General features: G+C 41.2%; 1 protein-coding gene across 4 annotated transcripts in view; it reads right to left on the reverse strand.

The window, feature by feature from the left end:
- LOC106609072 (sodium/potassium/calcium exchanger 2) overlaps positions 1–22,586 on the reverse strand; it is a 209,352-nt gene that overhangs the window by 57,889 nt on the left and 128,877 nt on the right. For 2 of the 4 annotated variants that reach the window (XM_014207461.3, XM_014207458.3), the window contains exons 3-4: positions 20,385–20,426; positions 18,095–18,203 (exon numbers count right to left, since the gene is read on the reverse strand). In XM_014207461.3, coding sequence (XP_014062936.1) covers positions 18,095–18,203; positions 20,385–20,426 — 151 coding nt within the window. The remainder of the gene's footprint in view (positions 1–18,094; positions 18,204–20,384; positions 20,427–22,586) is intronic. The other 2 variants (XM_082977564.1, XM_014207462.3) reach the window with 1 other exon arrangement.

Here is a 22,586-nt window from a genome sequence, read left to right on the forward strand (position 1 = left end):
TCAAACGGTCAGAAACAGACTCCATGAGGGTGGTATGAGGGCCCGACATCCACAGGTGGGGGTTGTGCTTACAGCCCAACACCGTGCAGGACGTTTGGCATTTGCCAGAGAACACCAAGATTGGCAAATTCGCCACTGGCGCCCTGTGCTCTTCACAGATGAAAGCAGGTTCACACTGAGCACGTGACAGACGTGACAGAGTCTGGAGACGCCTTGGAGAACGTTCTGCTGCCTGCAACATCCTCCAGCATGACCGGTTTGGCGGTGGGTCAGTCATGGTGTGGGGTGGCATTTCTTTGGGGGGCCGCACAGCCCTCCATGTGCTCGCCAGAGGTAGCCTGACTGCCATTAGGTACCGAGATGAGATCCTCAGACCCCTTGTGAGACCATATGCTGGTGCGGTTGGCCCTGGGTTCCTCCTAATGCAAGACAATGCTAGACCTCATGTGGCTGGAGTGTGTTCCTGCAAGAGGAAGGCATTGATGCTATGGATTGGCCCGCCCGTTCCCCAGACCTGAATCCAATTGAGCACATCTGGGACATCATGTCTCGCTCCATCCACCAACGCCACGTTGCAACACAGACTGTCCAGGAGTTGGCGGATGCTTTAGTACAAGTCTGGGAGGAGATCCCTCAGGAGACCATCCTCCACCTCATCAGGAGCATGCCCAGGTGTTGTAGGGAGGTCATACAGGCACGTGTAGGCCACACACACTACTGAGCCTCATTTTGACTTGTTTTAAGGACATTACATCAAAGTTGGATCAGCCTGTAGTGTGGTTTTCCACTTTAATTTTGAGTGTGACTCCAAATCCAGACCTCCATGGGTTGATAAATTGGATTTCCATTGATTATTTTTGTGTGATTTTGTTGTCAGCACATTCAACTATGTAAAGAAAAAAGTATTTAATAAGATTATTTCATTCATTCAGATCTAGGATGTGTTATTTTAGTGTTCCCTTTATTTTTTGGAGCAATATAAATCATTTTCTTAAGAACTAGATGACATGAGTACTGTAGTCAACGAGTAATGTTTTATTTTGTGCGGATGAAGGGATCGCGACAGAATGAACTGACGCCCAGATTGTGGGCGGAATGTTTTTTTCTCTGGGTTGCCTCCCAATGACGTACATAAACCTTGGATTGCTGTTGTTGATTGAGAGTTCACTTCTTTGTTCTGTCTTCTACCTTCCTCACAGTGTTGCACATAGTTAGATTATCCAATGTATCAATGATTATCCAATGAATCAATGATTATATATATATATATATATATATATATATATATATATATATATATATATAGTGCCTTCAGAAAGTATTCATACCCCTTGACTTATTCCACATTTGTGACCTGTTTCAGGAAACTAGGCGTATGTCGCGGGTCATTACTTCACAGGAGAGCCGTTTGAATGTAAACTTTTTTTTGTACCAAAATGCGTTTCTTTAGCAGAAATGCCTTCCGCCTGACTGACGTGCCCAAAGTAAACTGCCTGTTACTCAGGTCCAGACCCCAGGATATGCATATAATTCGTACCATTGGATAGAAAACACTTTGAGGTTTGTAGAAATGTTAAAATAATGTATGAGACTATAACAAAATTGATATGGTAGGAGGAAATCCAAAGAAAAACCAACCAGAATTTTTGTTGTTGTTGAGATCCCATGCTCTTACAATGGAAAGCTATGGGTCCTATGCAATTCCAGCTCCCAGATTGCAATTCCCATGGCTTCCACTAGATGTCAGCAGTCTTGTTCAAGGTTTCAGGCTTGGTTCTTCCAAAATGAGGAAGAATTTTGAGTTTTGGTACAGGGAGTCAGAGTTGGAAATCAGTCTGTGGGCGCGCAACAAAGATGACATGCACTTGCTAATTTTACTTTTCTATTGAACATACTTCTTTCCGTATTAAATATTATAGTTTAATTACATTTTAAGGTACCTGAGGATTAAATAGAAACATAGTTTAACTTGTTTTAACAAAGTTCAGCGGTAGCTTTTTGGATTCCTTTGTCTGCATGTTGAACTCAAATCGATGGCGCCAACTAAACTGACTTTTGGGATATAAAGACGGTTTATATCTAACAAAACGACCATGCATGTTGTAGCTGGGACCCTTTGGATTGCAAATCGGAGGAAGATTTTCAAAAAGTAAGTGATTATTTAATCGCTATTTGTGATTTTATGAAGCCTGTGCTGGTTGAAAAATATGTTGTGGGGCGCCGTCCTCAAACAATCGCATGGCATGCTTTCGCTGTAAAGCCTATTGTAAATCGAACAATGCAGTTAGATTAACAAGAATTTAAGCTTTTAACCGATATAAGGCACTTGTATGTACCTAGATGTTTAATATCCATCATTTTTATGATTATTTGATTGCTGCCCCCTCCCGGGCTGCACAGGGCCCGCGCGGACACCTAGCCCTATTAAGAGTGTGTGAACGATGCTGAATGGGTGTAGACAAAGGACACTCCAATAGTAGTACCAAAACATTCAAAGGCCATTTTCTCAAAAGTGAGTTTACAAGTTTATCAACTTTCAAAGCAAAATTACTTTCCCATTGTTCCTCAACTGTAGTGTATGATATACCATTTTGTAGCTCTGAGTCTCTACTTTTATCCAATGTAAAAAACACAATTTCAAATTTTGCAACATCAGACCGATTTGAGCCGGTCTTCACATTTTTTGTGTTACGGCCTGAATTCAAAATGGATTAAAAAAATAATGTTTACCCATCTTCACACAATACCCCATAATGACAAAGTGAAAACATATGGTTAGAAATTCTAGCAAACGTATTGAAAATGAAATAGAGAAATATGTAATTTACATAAGAATTGACACCCCTGAGTCAATACTTTGTAGAAGCACCTTTCTGGGTAAGTTTCTAAGAGCTTTCCACACCTGGACTGTGCAACATTTGCATGTTATTCTTTTCAATATTCTTCAAGCTCGATCAAATTGGTTGTTGATCATTGCTAGACAACCATTTTCAAGTCTTGCCATAGATTTTCAAGCTGATTTAAGTCAAAACTCTAACTCGGCCACTGCAACTCCAGTGTAGATTTGGCCTTGTGGTTTATGTTATTGTCCTGCTGAAAGGTCAATTAATCTCTCAGTGTCTGGTGGAAAGCAGACTGAACCAGGTTTTCCTCTAGGAGTTTGCCTGTGCTATGCTCCATTATGTTTCTTTTTTAACCTGAAAAACTCCCCAGTCCTTACCAATTACAAGCATACCAATAACATGAAGCAGCCACCACTATATTTGAAAATATGCAGAGTTGTACTCAGTAATGTGTTGTATTTGCCCCAAATATACTGTAACACTTTGTATTCAGGACAAAAAGTGAATTGCTTTGCCACATTTTTTTCAGTATTACTTTAGTGCCTTGTTCCGCGGGCAGTTGGAATATTTTTTATTCTGTACAGGCTTCCTTTTCATTCTGTCAATTTGATTAGTATTGTGGAGTAACTACAATGTTGTTCATCCATTGTCAGAACAGAAATGACAAGATGATGTTATAATACTGCTACTGCATTAAATGGTTGTTTTATGCAACAGAATAGAGGGTTCTTATAACTCCATTGTGTCTGTATTAACTGAAAGTGGGCCTCTGGGAGATTTAACACTGATAGTGGATTGGTGATACACCTAACAAGACTGCATTCCAATGCATGATTAGTGTCTGTGTGCCTGACTGGAAGATACTAGGGTGAGATGGCTCGGGGCCAGACCCTGGTTTCCACACAATGAGACGTTTTTACAGCAGATACCGTCTACTGTGAATTATAAGTATATTTCGTACAAATCCTAACCTTGTGACCCATTCCATGCATCTGTTGTTTGTCATGTAGACTGAAGGGGGGTATCTTGGCTATAAAAGACCTTTGTACCGGGGCTCTCAACGAATCATCTGAGGGTGATTCGTCGACCAGCCATCATTTCACAGAGCACTCAATCAATTCACTTTATATGTGTGTGTTGTATTGACCTGCTCCCTTATTAATAAGTGAATAAAGATTTTGTTTAAGTATAACTCTGACTTGTGTGATAAGTTTGTCTCTCCTCATTTGATAGTAAAGAAAGTAACTACCACACCATCCTCAATTTTCTCCTATCACAGTCATTAAACTCTGTAATGGTTTAAAGTCACCATTGGCTTCATGGTGAAATCCTTGAGTGGTACCCTTCCTCTCTGGCAACTGAGTTGGGAAGGACCCCTGTATCTTTATAGTGACTGGGTGTATTAATTCACCATACAAAGTGTAATTAATAACTTCACCATGCTCTAAGGGATATTCAATGTCTGCTTTATTTTTTTTATTCATCTACCAATTATAGGTGCCCTTCCTTGCGAAGCATTGGAAAACATCCCTGGCCTTTGTGGTTGAATCTGTGTTTAAAATTCACTGCTCGACTGAGGGACCTTACAGATAATTGCATGTGTGGGGTACAAAGATGAGTCTATGCAACTTATTATGTGACTTGTTAAGCAAATTTGTACTCCTGAACTTATTTAGGTTTGCCATAACAAGGGGTTGAATACTTATTTATGCAAGACATTTCAGTTCTTAATTTTTTATTTATTTGTAATAATAAATAAAAAACATCATTCCCCTTCGACATTATGGGGTATTGTGTGTAGGCCAGTGCCAACAAATCTCGATTGAATCCATTTTAAATTCAGGCTGTAACACAACAAAATGTGGAAAAAGTCAAGCTGTGTGAATACTTTCTGAAGGCACTGTATATATTTTAAATACAAATATTTGTACTTTCATTTTTTTTACCAATCACGTGTTTGTTTGTTTTTATCACAAGTAGTGTGCCTCCACTAATGCCCTAATGGGTTGGCTGCTGCTGTTAAAAATATTGCTCAGGAGAAGACAGACAATTTCGAAGTAACAAAAGTTTATTACAAAAACAGGAGGGCACGCAAACGACAGGTAAAAGGCAGGCAAAGGTCAGTAAATCCAGAGCAGAGTCCGAAAGGTACAGAACGGCAGGCAGGCTCAGGGTCAGGGTAAGCAGAATGGTCAAAACCGGGAGAACTAGAGAAAAACAGGAGCACGGGAATAATGCTGGTAGACTTGACGAAACAAAACGAACTGGCAACAAACAGAGAACACAGGTATAAATATACTGGGGAAGATGGGCGACACCTGGAGAGTGGTGGAGACAAGCACAAATACAGGTGAAACAGATCAGGGTGGAATTATGTTTTTCAAAATGTGTACAAATTTATAAAAATGTAAAGCTGTAATGCCTTACGTCAATAAGTATTCAACGCCTAAATAACTTGAGGAGTAAAAATGTGCTTAACAAGTCACAAAATAAGTTGCATGGACTCACTCTGTGTCAATAACAGAGTTTAACATGATTTTTTAATGACTACCTCATATTTGTACCCCACACATACAATTATCTTTAAGGTCCCTCAGTCAAGCAGTGAGTTTCGAACACAGATTCAACCACAAAGACCAGGGCTTGCAAATAAAATGTAAAAAAATCAGACATTGAATATCCCTTTTTAGCTTGGTGAAGTTATTAATTACACTTTGGATGGTGTATCGATGCACGCAGTCACTACAAAGATAGAGGCGTCCTTCCTAATCAGTTGTCAGAGAGGAAGGAAACCACTCAGGGATTTCACCATGAGGTTGATGGTGACTTTAAAACAGTTACAGAGTTTAATGGCTGTGATTGGAGAAAACTGAGGATGGATCAACAACATTGTAGTTACTCCACAATACTAATCAAATTGACAGAATGAAAAGGAAGCCTGTACAGAATAAAAAATATTCCAAAACATGCAACCTGTCTGGAACAAGGCACTAAAGTAATACTGAAAAAAATGTGGCAAAGCAATTCACTTTTTGTCCTGAATACAAAGTGTTCTGTTTGTGGCAAATCCAATACTACACATTAATGAGTACCACTCTCCATATGTTCAAACATAGTGGTGGCTGCATCACGCTATGGGTATGCTTCTAATCGTCAGGGACTGGGGAGTTAAGGTTAAAAAAGAAACTGAATGGAGCTAAGCACAGGCAAAATCCTATAGGAAAATCTGGTTCAGTGTGCTTTCCATCAGACACTGGGAGATGAATTCATCTTTATCAGCAGGACAATCACCTATAACACACTGGAGTTTCTTACCAAGATGACAATGAATGTTCTTGAACGGCCGAGTTACAGTTTTGACTTAAATCTACATGAAAATCTATGGCATGACCTGAAAATCGTTGTCTAGCAATGATCAACAACCAATTGTATAGAGCTTGAAGAATTTTGAAAAGAATAATGCAAAAATGTTGCACAAAGCTCTTAGAGACTTACCCAAAAAGAATCACAGCTGTAATCGCTGCCAAAGGTGCTTCTACAAAGTATTGACTCAGGGGTGTGAATAAGAAATGTCTGTATTTATTTTCAAAACATTTGCAAAAATTTGTATTAACATGTTTTCACTTTTCATTATGGGGTATTGTGTGTAGATGGGCGAGAAATGTTTTTATCAGTTTTGAATTCAGTCTGTAGCACCACAAAATGTGGAAATAAGTCAAGGGGTATGAATACTTTCTGAAGGCACCGTATTTGTTAATGGTGTTAAGTCTGGTTTCCTTGACATTACAATGGGTGTCCAACAGGTCGATTTTAGGTCCTTGTGCTATTTAATGTCTACAGTTGTGGCCAAAAGTTTTGAGAATGACACAAATATTAATTTACACAAAGTTTGCTGCTTCAGTGTCTTTAGATATTTTTGTCAGATGTTACTATGGAATAGTGAAGCATTTCAGAAGTGTCAAAGGCTTTTATTGACAGTTACATGAAGTTGATGCAAAGAGTCAATATTTGCAGAGTTGACCCTTCTTTTTCAAGAATCAATCTGCCCTGGCATGCTGTCAATTAACTTCTGGGCCACATCCTGACTGATGGCAGCCCATTCTTGCATAATCAATGCTTGGAGTTTGTCAGAATTTGTTTGTCCACCTGCCTCTTGAGGATTGACAACAAGTTCTCAATGGGATTAAGTTCTGGGGAGTTTCCTGGTCATGGACCCAAAATATTGATGTTTTGTTCCCCGAGCCACTTAGTTATCACTTTTGCCTAATGGCAAGGCGCTCCATCATGCTGGAAAAGGCATTGTTCGTCACCAAACTGTTCCTGGATGGTTGGGAGAAGTTGCTCTCGGAGGATGTGTTGGTACCATTCTTTATTCATGGCTGTGTTCTTAGGCAAAATTGTGAGTGAGCCCACTCCCTTGGCTGAGAAGCAACCCCACACATGAATGGTCTCAGGATGCTTTACTGTTGGCAGGACACAGGACTGATGTTAGCACTCACCTTGACTTCTCTGGACAAGCTTTATTCCGGATGCCCCAAACAATCGGAAAGGGGATTCATTAGAGAAAATGACTTTACCCCAGTCCTCAGCAGTCCAATCCCTGTACCTTTTGCAGAATATCAGTCTGTGTCTGATTGTTTTCCTGGAGAGAAGTGGCTTCTTTGCTGCCCTTCTTTACACCAGGCCATCCTCCAAAAGTCTTCGCCTCACTATGCGTGCAGATGCACTCACACCTGCCTGCTGCCATTCCTGAGCAAGCTCTGTACTGGTGGTGCCCCGATCCCGCAGCTGAATCAACTTTAGGAGATGGTCCTGGAGCATGCTCGACTTTCTTGGGCGCCCTGAAGCCTTCTTCACAACAATTGAACTGCTCTCCTTGAAGTTCTTGATGATCCGATAAATGGTTGATTTAGGTGCAATCTTACTGGTAGCAATATCCTTGCCTGTGAAGCCCTTTTTGTGCAAAGCAATGATGACGGCATGTGTTTCCTTGCAGGTAACCATGGTTGACAGAGGAAAAACAATTATTCCAAGCACCACCCTCCTTTTGAAGCTTCCAGTCTGTTATTCGACCTCAATCAGCATGACAGAGTGATCTCCAGCCTTGTCCTCGTCAACACTCACACCTGTGTTAACGAGAGAATCACTGACATGATGTCAGCTGGTCCTTTTGTGGCAGGGCTGAAATGCAGTGGAAATGTTTTTGGGGGATTCAGTTCATTTGCACGGCAAAGAGGGACTTTGCAATTAATTGCAATTCATCTGATCACTCTTCACAACATTCTGGAGTATATGCAAATGTCCATCATACAGAGGCAGCAGACTTTGTGAAAATTAATATTTGTATCATTCTCAAAACTTTTGGCCACGACTGTATATAAACAATATTATTCTCTCTGCAAATTGTTTTACCATTCACTTGTATGCAGTTGTTGTATATGCTATTGCCCCCACGGTTGGGCAGGCTCTTTCTGAGCTTCAATCTGTCTTTACTTCCCTGCAGAAAGCCTTTATTGAACTGAAACTGGTTCTCAATGCATGTAAAACTAAGTATATGCTATTTTCTAAATCACATATAAATGTTTCTGATTATTTATGCATACGTACATTGAATGGTGCACTCATTGATCGTGTCCCTGAGTATACATATCTGGGCTTTTCTACAAAAAACATGTTGATGAGTTAGTTAAGGAATTGAAAATTAAAATAGGCTTCCTATGCAGGAGCAGATCATGGCTTTCATTAGATAGCAGAAAGAAAACAATTTAATCAACATTTATTCTGGTTATTGACTATGGCGATATCATCTATATCAGTGATTGCCAACCGGTCGATCGGCCATCTTTCTAGAGCTCTGAATTTTCGACCTGAAGATCACTGACGTCGTGCTTTGACCTCATTGACCATCAGATGCAGGTACCAGTAAAATAAAAAAGCAAATTATTTCAATTCATGCTCCACAGTGCTAAACCAACTGATCTATTTTGTTATCAAAGCTCGAATTTTGAAATATAATATGGTCTGATTAACAATATTGGCAGGCCAATCATATAGCCAATATGCTGTGATAATGTATTAGGCCTACTGCCCAAACCTCATTCCTACAAAACTGTTTGTGTGAGGTTAATGTAAAAAAAAAATCTGAGCAGTAGATCTCAGCTTACTTTTTGACTGCCAAAGTGATCTTGACTCAGAAAAGGTTGGGGACCACTGATCTATATGAATGCAGCTGCCAACTGTATTGAAGCCATTAGATGTCGTGTATCATAGTGCATTAACCTCTTGGCGTTCCCCTAGGATAGGGGGCGCTAAAGCGATTTTTGAAAAAAATGTGTGCCCATTTTAAACGGCCTCCTACTCAAACTCAGAAGCTAGGATATGCATATAATTAATACTTGTGGATAGAAAACACCCTAAAGTTTCTAAAACTGTTTGAATGGTGTCTGTGAGTATAACAGAACTCATATGGCAGTCAAAACCCCGAGACAGATGGAAACAGGAAGTGGAATTCTGAATTGCGAACTCAACTTCATCACGTTGCCTATTAATCACACCGTGAGCTATGGTTCATTGAGCACTTCCTATTGCTTCCACTAGATGTCCCCAGTCTTCACAAATTGGTTTGAGCCTTCTACTGTTAAAATTGAATGAATGAGACGCTGTGGAACGTGGTCACACGGAGAGGGCCATCACCATTATGACGCCGGCGCCCCTGCTTACCCTCCCCTTTCGAAACGTTTTGAAACACAATGCAATCGTCCCCCTCGAATCTTATTGGCTCTCTTGTTGAAACAGGCCCTGAAGATTTATGTTATACAACGTTTGACATGTTTGAACGAACCTAAATGGGAAAAAAATGCTTTTTGTCGAAATGGCTGTCCCGTGGCCGACGGAGGATTTGGATCAGCCTTCAGACGCGCTAACAAGAACAAGCTAATGGAACATAATGGATGAACTTTTTCGAACGAAAATACATTTGTTGTGGACCTGGGATTCCTGGAAATGCTTTCTGATGAAGACAACCAAAGGTAAGGGATTATTGACAATAGTATACAAGACTAGATGTGATATGCGATTGTTCCAAGATGGCGCTGACATGTAACGTTAGCCTATTTTTCAGAGTATCGCATCCCCTTTCATCGCAAAGTATGATTACCCAGTAAAGTTAATTTTAAATCTGGTATTACAGGTGCTTTCAAGAGATATTCATCTATAAATCTTAGAATGACAATATTACATTTTAAAAATGTTTTCGAATAGTAATTTAGTAAATTGTAGCTCTGTTTCATCGGATGCATTTGAGGGAAAATAGTTAGTCAACGTTACGCACCGATGTAAAATGCTGTTTTTATATATAAATATGAACTTTATCGAACAAAAGAATGCATGTATTGTGTAACATGATGTCCTAGGTGTGTCATCTGATGAAGATTGTCAAAGGTTAGTGCTGCATTTAGCTGTTTTTTTGTTATTTGTGATGCATGTGGTTGGTCGGAAAATGGCTATGTGGCTACTTTTACGATATACTCCTCTAACATAATCTAATGTTTTGCTTTTGCTGTAAAGCCTTTTTGAAATCGGACAACGTGGTTCGATTCAGGAGAGGTGTATCTATAAAACGATATAATTTGAAAAAATAAATAAATAAATACATTATTACATTTTGTTATGCTAATGGCGATATGATTTTTCGCTGGATGTCCGTCCCGTATGAGGCCGCACAGGGGTTAAGCTTTATTAGGGGCAATAGGTTCAGCACACATCACTGTATTTTGTATCAGTAAGTAGGTTGGACCTCTTTGAAGTCTCGTAGATCAATGCACTGCATTCTCTTTGTTTATATAACCCTCTTACATAAACTCTCGCCTTACCTTACTACATTGTTGACGTACAGGCATACGGGCTACCGGACCCAGGCTCAGGGATGGCTAACGTTGGAGATCCCTTTGACCTCCACTGAATTGGGTAGATCTGCTTTAAATTTTTCTGCACCTTTCATGTGGAACAATCTCCAAAACACTCTGAAATTGGAGGAATTGGTGCCGATAGGGCTTTTCAGACGTCTGTTTTTTTATTGATGAACGTATTTGTTTTTATGATTGTATCGTGTGTATGATTGTTTCGTGTGTATGATTGTGTGTATTTTTGTGTATATTTAAGTGCTTTTATTGAATAGATGTGTATATTTTTGTATCTACAGGGCTCACCTGTAAAAGAGACCTTGGACTCAGCTTGACTTTCCTGTCAAAAATAATAATAATTTTAAAAAATCCAGACTTTACTTGAGCTCACAAGCCACACGTGTTTTCCTTACCGATGCCCCATTGGTTTGAAGATAGACAGCAGCTAAAGGAAAATAACTGCAATCTAATCCATGGCCAAGACCAATCCTAAACAGAGAATGTCTAAAGCCTTACCAACTGCAAAAAGTTCAATTACATACAGCTAAACCAGCAGGTGTCTGGTAGGACTCCATCCTCCCCTGCAGATATGAGATAACAGGAAATTAAGACCTCATCTCACAGGGGGGGAAGTGAGGTGCCCACAGTTAAAAGACCTCGTTTTTTTTAGACACCATGACTCACAGAGGGTACTGCAGTGGTGGTTGGTGGAACTTTAAATTGGAGGATGGGCTCATAGTAATGGCTGGAATGGGATGAATGGAATGTATAAATATAAAGTATAAATCAAATCACATTGTATGTGTCACATGTGCCGAATACAACAGGTGCTTTACAGTGAAATGCTTACTTACAAGCCCTTTCCCAACAATGCAGAGTTAAAAATAAGAACAATTTAAATAATAACACAAGAGGAATAAAATACACAAGAATGATGCTATATACAGGGAGTAACCAGTGCCATTTAAATTTGCAGGGGTATAAGGTAGTTGAGGAAGATGTGTGTGTATATGTGTGTGTGTGTGTGTGTGTGTGTGTGTGTGTGTGTGTGTGTGGTGTCAGTATGTGCATATGTGTGTTATGTGTGTGTGTGCGTATGTAGTGTATGAGTGTGTGTGGGTTTGTGTAAGTGTGTGTGAGTGTGCATAGAGTCAGTGACCCAAAATGGGGTCAATGCAGATAGCCTGGGTAACCATTTGATTAACTATTTACCAGTCTTATGGCTTGGGGATAGAAGCGGTCTCGGAGTCTGTTGGTCCGAGACCTGATGCTCCGGTACTGCTTGCCAGATGGTAGCAGAGAGAACAGTCTATGTCTTGGGTGGCTGAAGTCTTTGGCAATTTATCGGGTGATATAGAGGTCCTAGATGGCAGAGAGCTCGGCCCTAGTGATGTACTGGGCCGCCTGCACCACCCTCTGTAGCGCTTTGAGGTCGAGAGTTGTGCAGTTGCCGTACCAAGTGGTGATGCAGCCAGTCAAGATTCTCTCAATGGTGAAGCTGAATAACTTTTTGAGGATCAGAGGGCCCATGCTAAATCTTTTCAGCCTCCTAAGGGGGAAGAGGCACTATAGTGCCCTCTTCACGTCTGTGCAGTGTGTGTGTGGACCATGTTAAACCCTTTGTGATGTGGACACTGAGGAACTTGAAGGTCTCAAACTGCTCCGCTATAGCCCTGTTGATGTTGATGGGGGTGTCCTCGCCCCCCTGTTTCCTGTAGTCCATGATCAGCTACTTGGTCTTACTGACGGTGAGGGAGAAGATGCCAGTTCTCTGACCTCCTCCCTGTAGGCTGTCTCTTCGCCGTCGGTGATCAAGCCTACCACTGTCGTATCATCAGCAAACGTGATGATGGTGTTGGAGTCGTGCGTGGCCATGCAGTCGTGGATGAACAGGGAATACAGAAGGGGACTAAGCACACACCCCTGTGGGGTCCCTATGTTGAGGGTCAGCGTAGTGGAGGTGTTGTTGCCTATACTCACAACCTGGAGGCGGCCTATCGGGAACTCCAAGATCCAGTTGCAGAGGGAGGTGTTCAATCCCAGGGTCCGAGCTTGCTGATGATAATGCTAAGCTGTAGTCAATGAACAGCATTCTCACATAGGTATTCCTCTTGTCCAGGTGGGATAGACCAGTGTGAAGTGCAGTTGAGATTGTGTCATCTGTGGATCTGTTGGGGCGCTATATGAATTATTGTGGGTTCAAGGTGTCTGGGATGATGGTGTTGATGTGCGCCATGACCAGTCTTTCAAAGTACTTTGTGATTACAGATGTGAGTGCTATTAGACGATAGTAATTTGTGACCGACCGGCTCAAATCTGTCTTATGTAGCAAAATTTGAAATGGTGTTTTTCACATTGGATAAACGTAGAGACTCAGAACTAGAAAATGGTATATCATACACTACAGATGAGGCACAATGGGAAAGTAATTCTGCTTTGAAAGTTTATAAACTTGTAAACTCACTTTTGAGTAAATGGCCTTTGAATGTTTTGGTTCTACTACTGGAGACTACTTCTTTGTCTACACCCATTCAGCATCGTTCGCACCCTCTTAAGCTTTAGCCACTCCCGGTTGATCCGTGCATTCTGTACTAACAACAGCAGTCAAGCACCCAAGCTAACTTGTTAGCTACTTCCGGACACAAATGAGAGAACAGGTCACTGAACATTACTTGCCGTGGCAAAGCTGGTTAGGATGTTATGTTATCCAGAGCGTTGGTGACTTTAACTGTCTGTCAGATTGTCCGTTCATAAATTCAGAGCGTTTCGCTGCCCGATGAGTAGGGTTGACCCGAATGTTCTGACCTCACAACGACAGTCAAGCCTGCACACTAACTGGCTAACATTGGCTAGCTTGCTAGCTACTTCCAGACACAAATGAGACAACACCCCACTCTGACCATTTTCCTCACCCTAGCAGAGCTGGTTAGGCTGTTTTCATGTTATTCATAGTGTTGGTGACTGTGCTGCTGGCAACAATTTAATTACACTATTTTGCCGACGTTTACTGACACCAGCCATATTCAATAGGTGTTGATCATTCGTAAATTCATCAGTTATTCTGCGCTCTGGCACACTCAGGCAGGTTATCATGGAGTCCTTGGGAACAATAACAATTAGGGTTAGTTTGAAACGTGTTGGGATTACAGACTGGGACAAGAAGAGGTTGAAAATGTCTGTGAAGACACTTGCCAGCTGGTCTGCGCATGCTCTGACAACGCGCCCTGGTATTCCATCTCGCCCAGCGGCCTTGCGAGTAATAACATACTTAAAAGTCTTACTCACATGGGCCATGGAGAGCGAGATCACACAGTCGTCCGGAACAGCAAAGACACTCCTGCATGACTCAGTGTTGTTTACCTCGAAGCGAGCATGGAAGGCATTTATTTTGCCTGAGAGGCCTGCGTCACTGGGCAAGTCACGGCTGGGTTTCCCTTTGTAATCCGTAATCGTCTACAAGCCCTTCCACATCCGAGTGTCAGAGCTGGTGTAGTAGGATTCCATTTTAACTCTATATTTCATGTTTGATGGCTCGTTGGAGGTCGTAGCAGGATTTCTTGTATGTGTCAGTAGCTCAATCTAGCGTGGTTACTGCCTGTAATCCATGGTTTCTGGTTTGGTACATACATATGGTCACTGTGGGGACGACATCATCAATGTACTTATTGATGAAGCCTGTGACGGCTGTAGTAAACCCCTCAATGCTATCGGATGAATCCCATATTCCAGTCTGTACTAGTTTAACCTGTCTGGGCTAGGGGGCAGTATTTTCATGTCCGGGTAAACAACGTACCCGATTTAAACTGGTTACTACTCTTGCCCAGAAACGAGAATATGCATATCATTAGTAGATTTGGATAGAAAACACTCTAGAGTTACTAAAACTGTTTGAATGGTGTCTGTGAGTATAACAGAACTCATATGGCAAGCAAAAACCTGAGAAGATTCCATGCAGGAAGTGGCCTGTCTGACAATTTGTAGTCCTTCTGTTGCATCTCTATCGAAATTACAGCATCTGAGCTGTTACGTGACACTTTCTAAGGCTTCCATTGGCTCTCTAAAGCCTTCAGAAAGCGGATTGACGCGTCTCCTGTCTCTGGGCAGATAACAGGAGCAGAGTTTGTCAGTGGACTGCCTGGGGACAGAGAGACTGGAGATGCGCATTCACGAGACCTCGCCATCTTTTTCTTTCACTCTTTGAATGAATACAACGTTGTCTAGTTGGAATATTATCGCTATTTTATGAGAAAAATAGCATAAAAATTGATTTTAAACAGCGTTTGACATGCTTCTAAGTACGGTAATGGAATATTTCAAAAAAATTTGTCACGAAATGCGCTCACGCGTTACCCTTTGGATAGTGACCTGAACGCACGAACAAAATGGAGGTATTTAGATATACCTATGTATTATTTGGAACCAAAACAACATTTGTTGTTGAAGTAGAAGTCCTGGGAGTGCATTCTGATGAAGAACAGCAAAGGTAATCCAATTTTTCTAATAGTAATTCTGAGTTTAGGTTGCCCCGACGTTGGCGGGTGTCTGAATAGCTAGCCTGTGACGGTTGAGTTATCTACTCAGAATATTGCAAAATGTGCTTTTGCCGAAAAGCTATTTTAAAATCTGACACCGCGATTGCATAAAGGAGTTCTGTATCTATAATTCTTAAAATAATTGTTATGTATTTTGTCAATGTTTATGATGAGTAATTTAGTAAATTCACCGGAAGTTTTCGGTGGGTATGCTAGTTCTGAACATCACATGCTAATGTAAAAAGCTGGTTTTTATATAAATATGAACTTGATTGAACAAAACATGCATGTATTGTATAACATAATGTCCTAGGAGTGTCATCTGATGAAGATCATCAAAGGTTAGTGCTGCATTTAGCTGTGGTTTTGGTTTTTGTGACATATATGCTTGCTTTGAAAATGGCTGTGTGATTATTTTTGGCTGGGTACTCTCCTGACATAATCTAATGTTTTGCTTTCGCTGTAAAGCCTTTTTGAAATCGGACAATGTGGTTGGTAACGAGAGTCTTATCTTTCAAATGGTGTAAAATAGTCATATGTTTGAGAAATTGAAGTTATAGCATTTTTGAGGTATTTGTATTTCGCGCCACGGGATTCCACTGGCTGTTGAATAGAGCCTATAGAAGTTAACAGTCTTGTAGCCTCATGTCCGGTTCATCGGACCAATTCTGTACTGAGCGCTTTACTGGGACTTCCTGTTATAGGTAGGGGCCCTAGCCACAGGTTATATGGTATAGGGCCCTAGGTTGGGTAGGGTCCCTAACCACAGGTTATATCGTATAGGGCCCTAGACACAGGTTTAACAAAGAGATTTGGTGGTTAGATAATGTGGATGCCTGGGAAAGTTATTTACAGCTCTCAGAGCAATAACCCATCCAACAACAAATGTTCCTTCAATGACATTAGGTCATTAACTAATGTTTTCATTGGAATGTTCCCCTGACGTGCAAGGAATATGTCCAAGAGACCATTCCCTTAATGTCAAATTGAACTTACCAAGAAAGTGGTTACCATGTTCTCAGAATTTCCAATTTCATGGGAACATTGCAAGAACATTTGTGTCCAGTTTTCTGTGGGTTAGGAGAATATTCCATCAACGTCCCACCAAACATACACAGAACATGGTTGCCATGTTCTCAGAACATAAGATATTCATGTTCTAGACACTGTCACGGATCCCTCCAGAACATTCAACACGCAGACCTGTCCCCTATTCTAACTTATTAGTATAGTCCGTTGGTTCATGTGAGTACCTGTGCTGTGTGTTTTGGCTTTCGTGCCATTTTGGATTGCGCAGATGATTACGGGTCTTGCCCCCGTGTGTTTATCATCGTGCGTTTAAGTTATTTATTCAAGGTACTCCTTGCTCTTTTGTTTGGGTTTCTACCCTGTGTTCTGTTACGTGTTTGTTTGGTCTTCGTCCCCATGCCTTTACACGGCACACTGTAATTTGGGAATAAAACCCCCAATTATAAAAACCCTGTCTCCTGAATCACTTCATACCAACGTAACAGAATAATCGACCATTAAGGGAGACAGCGGGAATGGCCCGTCCGACGACGCTGCAACTGGTCCATCCGGCGCCGCCGCAACTTCGCAGCTGCAACTGGGCCGTCTGACCTCGCCACAATGGGTCCATCCGACAACGCCACTTCAGCAGCCACAACTGGCTCGTCTTCGGCCGCCACAACTGGTCCGTTCGACGCCACTGGTCCATCCAACGCCGCCGCAACTTCGGCAGCTGCATCGGGTCCTGATCAACCCGCACTGCGTTCCTGTGATCCGGTGTCGTTGTGCTGCAAGTGCAGCGCGTCGGGGGGGGGGGGGGGGGGTACTGTCATGGATCCCTCCGGAACTTTCACGCCCACCTGTCCCCTATTCCCACTGATTAGTATTTGTATATATGTGCCCTTTGTTCACCATAGTGCTGTCGATTACTGTTACAATGTCCGTTAGTGCTTGTGAGTACCTGTGCTGTGTGTTTTGGGCTTTCGTGCCCTTGTGGATTGCGCAGATGATTTACGAGTCTTGTTCCGTGTGTTAATCATTGTGAGCGTGTGTATTTATTTGAGGTACTCCTCGCTCTTTTGTTTGGGCTTCGACCCTGTGTTTTTGTATAGTGTTTGTTTGGTCTTCGTCCCCATGCCTTTACATGACACGCCATAATTTGGGTACAATAAAAAAAAATATTACGCATTCCAGGGTCTGTCTCCCAATCCTTCATGCCAATGTGACAGGGTCTGTCTCCCAATCCTTCATGCCAATGTGACAGACACGTTTCATGGGAACGTTGCAAGACCATTCATGTGTCCAGTTTTCTGTGTTTTAAGAGAATATTCCCTCAATTTCCCACCAAACATACACAGAACATGGTTACCATGTTCTCAGAATATAGGATATCAAGGTTCTAGACACGTTTCATGGAAACGTTGCAAGAACATTTGTGCCCAGTTTTCTGTGGGATGTTGATTGAACATTCTCCTAAGCCTTTCTAGGCTTTATGATGTGTTCCTCATTTCTTTAATAAATAGCTCATGAAGAAGACGGTTCTATCAGAATCCATCTAATAGCAAAAACGTCCAGTATGTGCAACAACTATCTTCATTGAATGTTGGCCGAGTGGCAGAGAAACGTTAACCTGGGTTAACCTAAAAATGACCGGGATTATGAGCACCAGTTTGCCTCTTAACCTTCTGGCTCTGTATGGAAGTGGAACCAGGCAAAGCTAAACAAAAGCATTCCATGTTGCTTTGCGTAAACACTAGAAAAACAGGGGTAGAGAAACAGTGACCGTTTTGTGTGTTGGATAACTGCTTACCTTCACTGAGAGGGTCCAGTGTGTGGATCATAAGCTGGAAGATACTGTTTCTCATCAGGCTGTTGTGCAGGGAGGCTGAGCTACCACCTCTCTGAAGCCGGGGCCTAGCCTGCAAGAGGAGCACAACGCTGTCACACAATCAATGGCACCATTACACAAGTCTTTCTAGTCCTTGGCGGTTCCCCTAAGGAAATACCTTAAGGACACTATAACACTGTAGTGTTAGCTGTATTTCCCATACAAAATAATGTAGTATCATAATTTTGAAAGCAAAATGCAGAGTGCTGGCTATCGTCTTAGATCATTATCTGTATCAGGTCTAAAGTTTCATTGTCCCTGTAGTGGAAATTCCCTGCCCTGGAATTTTTCCTTAATCTAACAGTCAAGATGTTGAGAGACTTGGGTTCAGATCCTGCCTGTGACAATGGCACCCAACTGTAGGATGGTGTCTCATCGGAGATGAGGTCAAAAGGGGGTGTATCTAGTGAACATCAATAGGGCTCATGGTCTTGTGATGAAGTAGCCCTGCCTGTGACTTCAAAATCAGTGTCACCCTGGGCCCAAGAGGGAATTTCCCCTTGGTCTAACAGTCAAGATGTTTGTTTTTCCTGTGAGAGCCCCAGGTTCAGATTCCACCTGTGACATCCCATTGGTTAAAAAAAATGTATGTTGCCTTTAATTGTGTCTTTAGGTGAAAGAATGTGCAAGTCCTTTCCATGAAACCAGTCAAATATCTAAGTGACATGTTACATCTCCAGAACTGCTCTCCAGGACACCTACACCACACGATGTCACAGGAAGGCCAAAAAGATCATCAAAGACAACAACCACCCGAGCCACTGCCTGTTCACCCTGCTATCATCCAGAAGGCGAGGTCAGTACAGGTGCATCAAAGCTGGGACCGAGAGACTGAAAAACAGCTTCTATCTCAAGGCCATCAGACTGTTAAACAGCCATCACTAACATTGAGTGGCTGCTGCCAACATACTGACTCAAACTCTAGCCACTTTAATAATTAAAAATTGGATGTAATAAATGTAGCACTATTCACTTTAAACTATGCCACTTTATATAATGTTTACATACCCTACACTACTCATCTCATATGTATATACTGTACTCTATACCATCTACTGCATCTTGCCTATACCGTTCAGCCATCCATATATATTTTTATGTACATATTCTTATTCATTCCTTTACACTTGTGTGTATAAGATAGTTGTTGTGAAATTGTTAGATTACTTGTTAGATATTACTGCATGGTCGGAACTAGAAGCACAAGCATTTCGCTACACTCGCATTAACATCTGCTAACCATGTGTATGTGACAAATACAATTTGATTTGAACTCAAATATCATGCCCAAATCATATCAAAGTAACTTCAACCCAACTCATTGAACATTTAAAGCATGCTAACAGGGGACATTTTACTTTTTGTGGAGTTTTGATAAGAAAAATGCTAATACTAGTGGTTGGTGGCAGTGACTAGTTTAACCACTAGGCTACCTGGGTTTGAACGGCCGGGGGGACGGACGGACGGACGGACAGACTGTCTGCACTTTGTGAAAGGCCATAAGGATGGCAGGGTACTGTATATTTTCTAAACACGTTCAATGGGAGCTTTGCAAGACCATTCATGTGTCCAGTTTTCTGTGTTTTAAGAGAATATTCCCTCAACTTCCCACCAAATATACACTTTTTTGGTTACTACATGATTCCATATGTGTTATTTCATAGTTTTGATGTCTTCAATATACTGGTACTGTATATATATATATACACACATAATCATAATCATATATATATAATAAATAAATAAATAAAGAAGGAAAAAATACAAATATAATATATATATTTATATATTTATTTTTTATTATTTAAAAAAAAAAAATGTTCTTCTTTATTATGTCCCCTAACCCTACCACCCATCCCCTAATTGGAGTAAAACATTGGACAACAATACTTTGTTGCCAATATTGATTTGAAAGGAACTATAGAAAAACACTCACTGATCAATAACTTTGTTTTTAGCATTTTGGATGTAAAACTGTTCCTCAAGCGTTTGAAACTGGAGGCGTCATTACATGCTAACTCACTAGTGACCTACTGAGAGAGTAATTTTAGAATTGCAAGGACAGACAGAGGTACTACAGGCACACACGGAGGTTGGATCTAGAAAACAGAGAACGCATGGTTCTTGAGTATAGTAGGGAAGGAGAGAAAGAAGTTAGACTAGACAAACTACATAGACAAACACAAACATAGACAAACCAGACAGGACCTACCGACAGCTTGCTCTCATCCTCTGGTGCCCCGGGACTCACAGCCTTCATATCCAAGAAAAGAGAGAGGAAAAAGTGAGAGGGAGAAAGAGAAAGAGCACATAGATGTGAAGCATGTCTTACAAACCAGAGATAGACAGATGAAGACAGTAGAGAGACATTCCATTGTCGTATTGATGATGATGTGACATAGACGGATTCAAGAGACTGACACCACCGCTGTGCTGTGTTTACTGTATGTCACTCACTATCTAGCAGACCAAGATAGGCTTATGATTAAAAATGTTATTCTCAGACTTTTGAGATTCATCAGCCACATGGAAAACCATTCTATTCACAGACCATTTAACTCTGCAGGACCCCAACCGACTCAAACAAACAGAGGAAAAGGTAAACCTAGCATTCATGTACATGTTCATGATTTATATATAAACTAGTACATGTAAAGAAATTACAAGTGTCAACTCCCTCTATCCGGAAGACATTAAAGACTTGCATATTAAACCTACTTATGTGGAATTCCAGTAACTTCAAAATTGAATTATGTCTCTCAATTGTGTTATTTCTCTTGTTATTAATCCTGTATTGTTTCCTTTGTCTCCACCAATGACCTCAGACTAGCCCCCAAGCTTAATCCTAAACCATGACAAGAATAACTTCTTTGTAGCCTTTTTGTCATCCACATCTATACCTCAAATGCCAACCCAGGCCGGGATTCAAACAAACGCAGATAAACAACCTTTGCACTGCGATCCTGAAGAAAATAACATTTGGAAGTAGGCTTTGAGATTTTAAGTTAATGCCTGATGTTACACATACAGTTGAAGTCAGAAGTTTACATGCATCTTAGCCAAATACACTTAAACTCAGTTTTTCACAATTTCTGACATTTAATCCTAGTAACAATTCCCTGTCTAGGTCAGTTAGGTCACCACTTTATTTCAAGATTGTGAAATGTCAGAACAATAGTAGAGAGAATGATTTATTTCAGCTTTTATTTATTTCATGACATTCCCAGTGGGTCAGAAGTTTACATACACTCAATTAGTATTTGGTATCATAGCCTTTAAATTGTTTAACTTGGGTCAAACGTTTCGGATAGCCTTCCACAAGCTTCCCACAATAAGTTGGGTGAATTTTGGCCCATTCCTCCTGACAGAGCTGGTGTAACTGAGTCAGGTTTGTAAGGCCTCCTTGCTCACACACACTTTTTCAGTTCTGCCCTCAGATTTTCTATAGGATTGAGGTCAGGGCTTTGCGATGGCCACTCCAATACCTTGACTTTGTTGTCCTTAAGCCATTTTGCCACAACTTTGGAAGTATGCTTGGGGTCATTGTCCATTTGGAAGACCCATTTGCGACCAAGCTTTAACATCCTGACTGATGTCTTGAGATGTTGCTTCAACATATCCACATAATTTTCTTTCCTCATGATGCTATCTATTTTGTTAAGTGCACCAGTCCCTCCTGCAGCAAAGCACCCCAACAACATGATGCTGCCACCCCCGAGCTTCACGGTTGGGATGGTGTGCTTCGGCTTGCAAGCCTCCCCCTTTTTCCTCCAAACATAATGATGGTCATTATGGCCAAACAGTTCTACTTTTTATTTCATCAGACCAAATGACATTTCTCCAAAAAGTATGATCTTTGTCCCCATGTGCAGTTGCAAACCGTAGTCTTGCTTTTTTATGCCGGTTTTGGAGCAGTGGCTTCTTCCTTGCTGAGCGGCCTTTCAGGTTATGTCGATATAGGACTCATTTTACTGTGGATATAGATACTTTTGTTCCTGTTTCCTCCAGCATCTTTACAAGGTCCTTTGTTGTTGTACTGGGATTTGCACTTTTCACACCAAAGTGCGTTCATCTCTAGGAGACAGAATGCGTCTTCTTCCTGAGCGGTATGATGGCTGCGTGGTCCCATGGTCTTTATACTTGCATACTATTGTTTGTACAGATGAACGTGGTACCTTCAGGCGTTTGGAAATTGCTCCCAAGGATGAACCAGACTTGTGGAGGTCTACAATTCTTTTTTCTGAGGTCTTGGCTGATTTCTTTTGATTTTCCCATGATGTCAAGCAAAGAGGCACTGAGTTTGAAGGTAGGCCTTGAAATACATCCACAGCTACATCTCCAATTGACTCAAATTAGGTCAATTAGCCTATCAGAAGCTTCTACCCCTATGACATAATTTTCTTCAATTTTCCAA

The sequence above is a fragment of the Salmo salar genome, chromosome 07, assembly GCF_965601325.2.
Source record: "Salmo salar chromosome 07, fSalSal1, whole genome shotgun sequence".
In the NCBI taxonomy this organism is placed as follows: domain Eukaryota; kingdom Metazoa; phylum Chordata; class Actinopteri; order Salmoniformes; family Salmonidae; genus Salmo; species Salmo salar.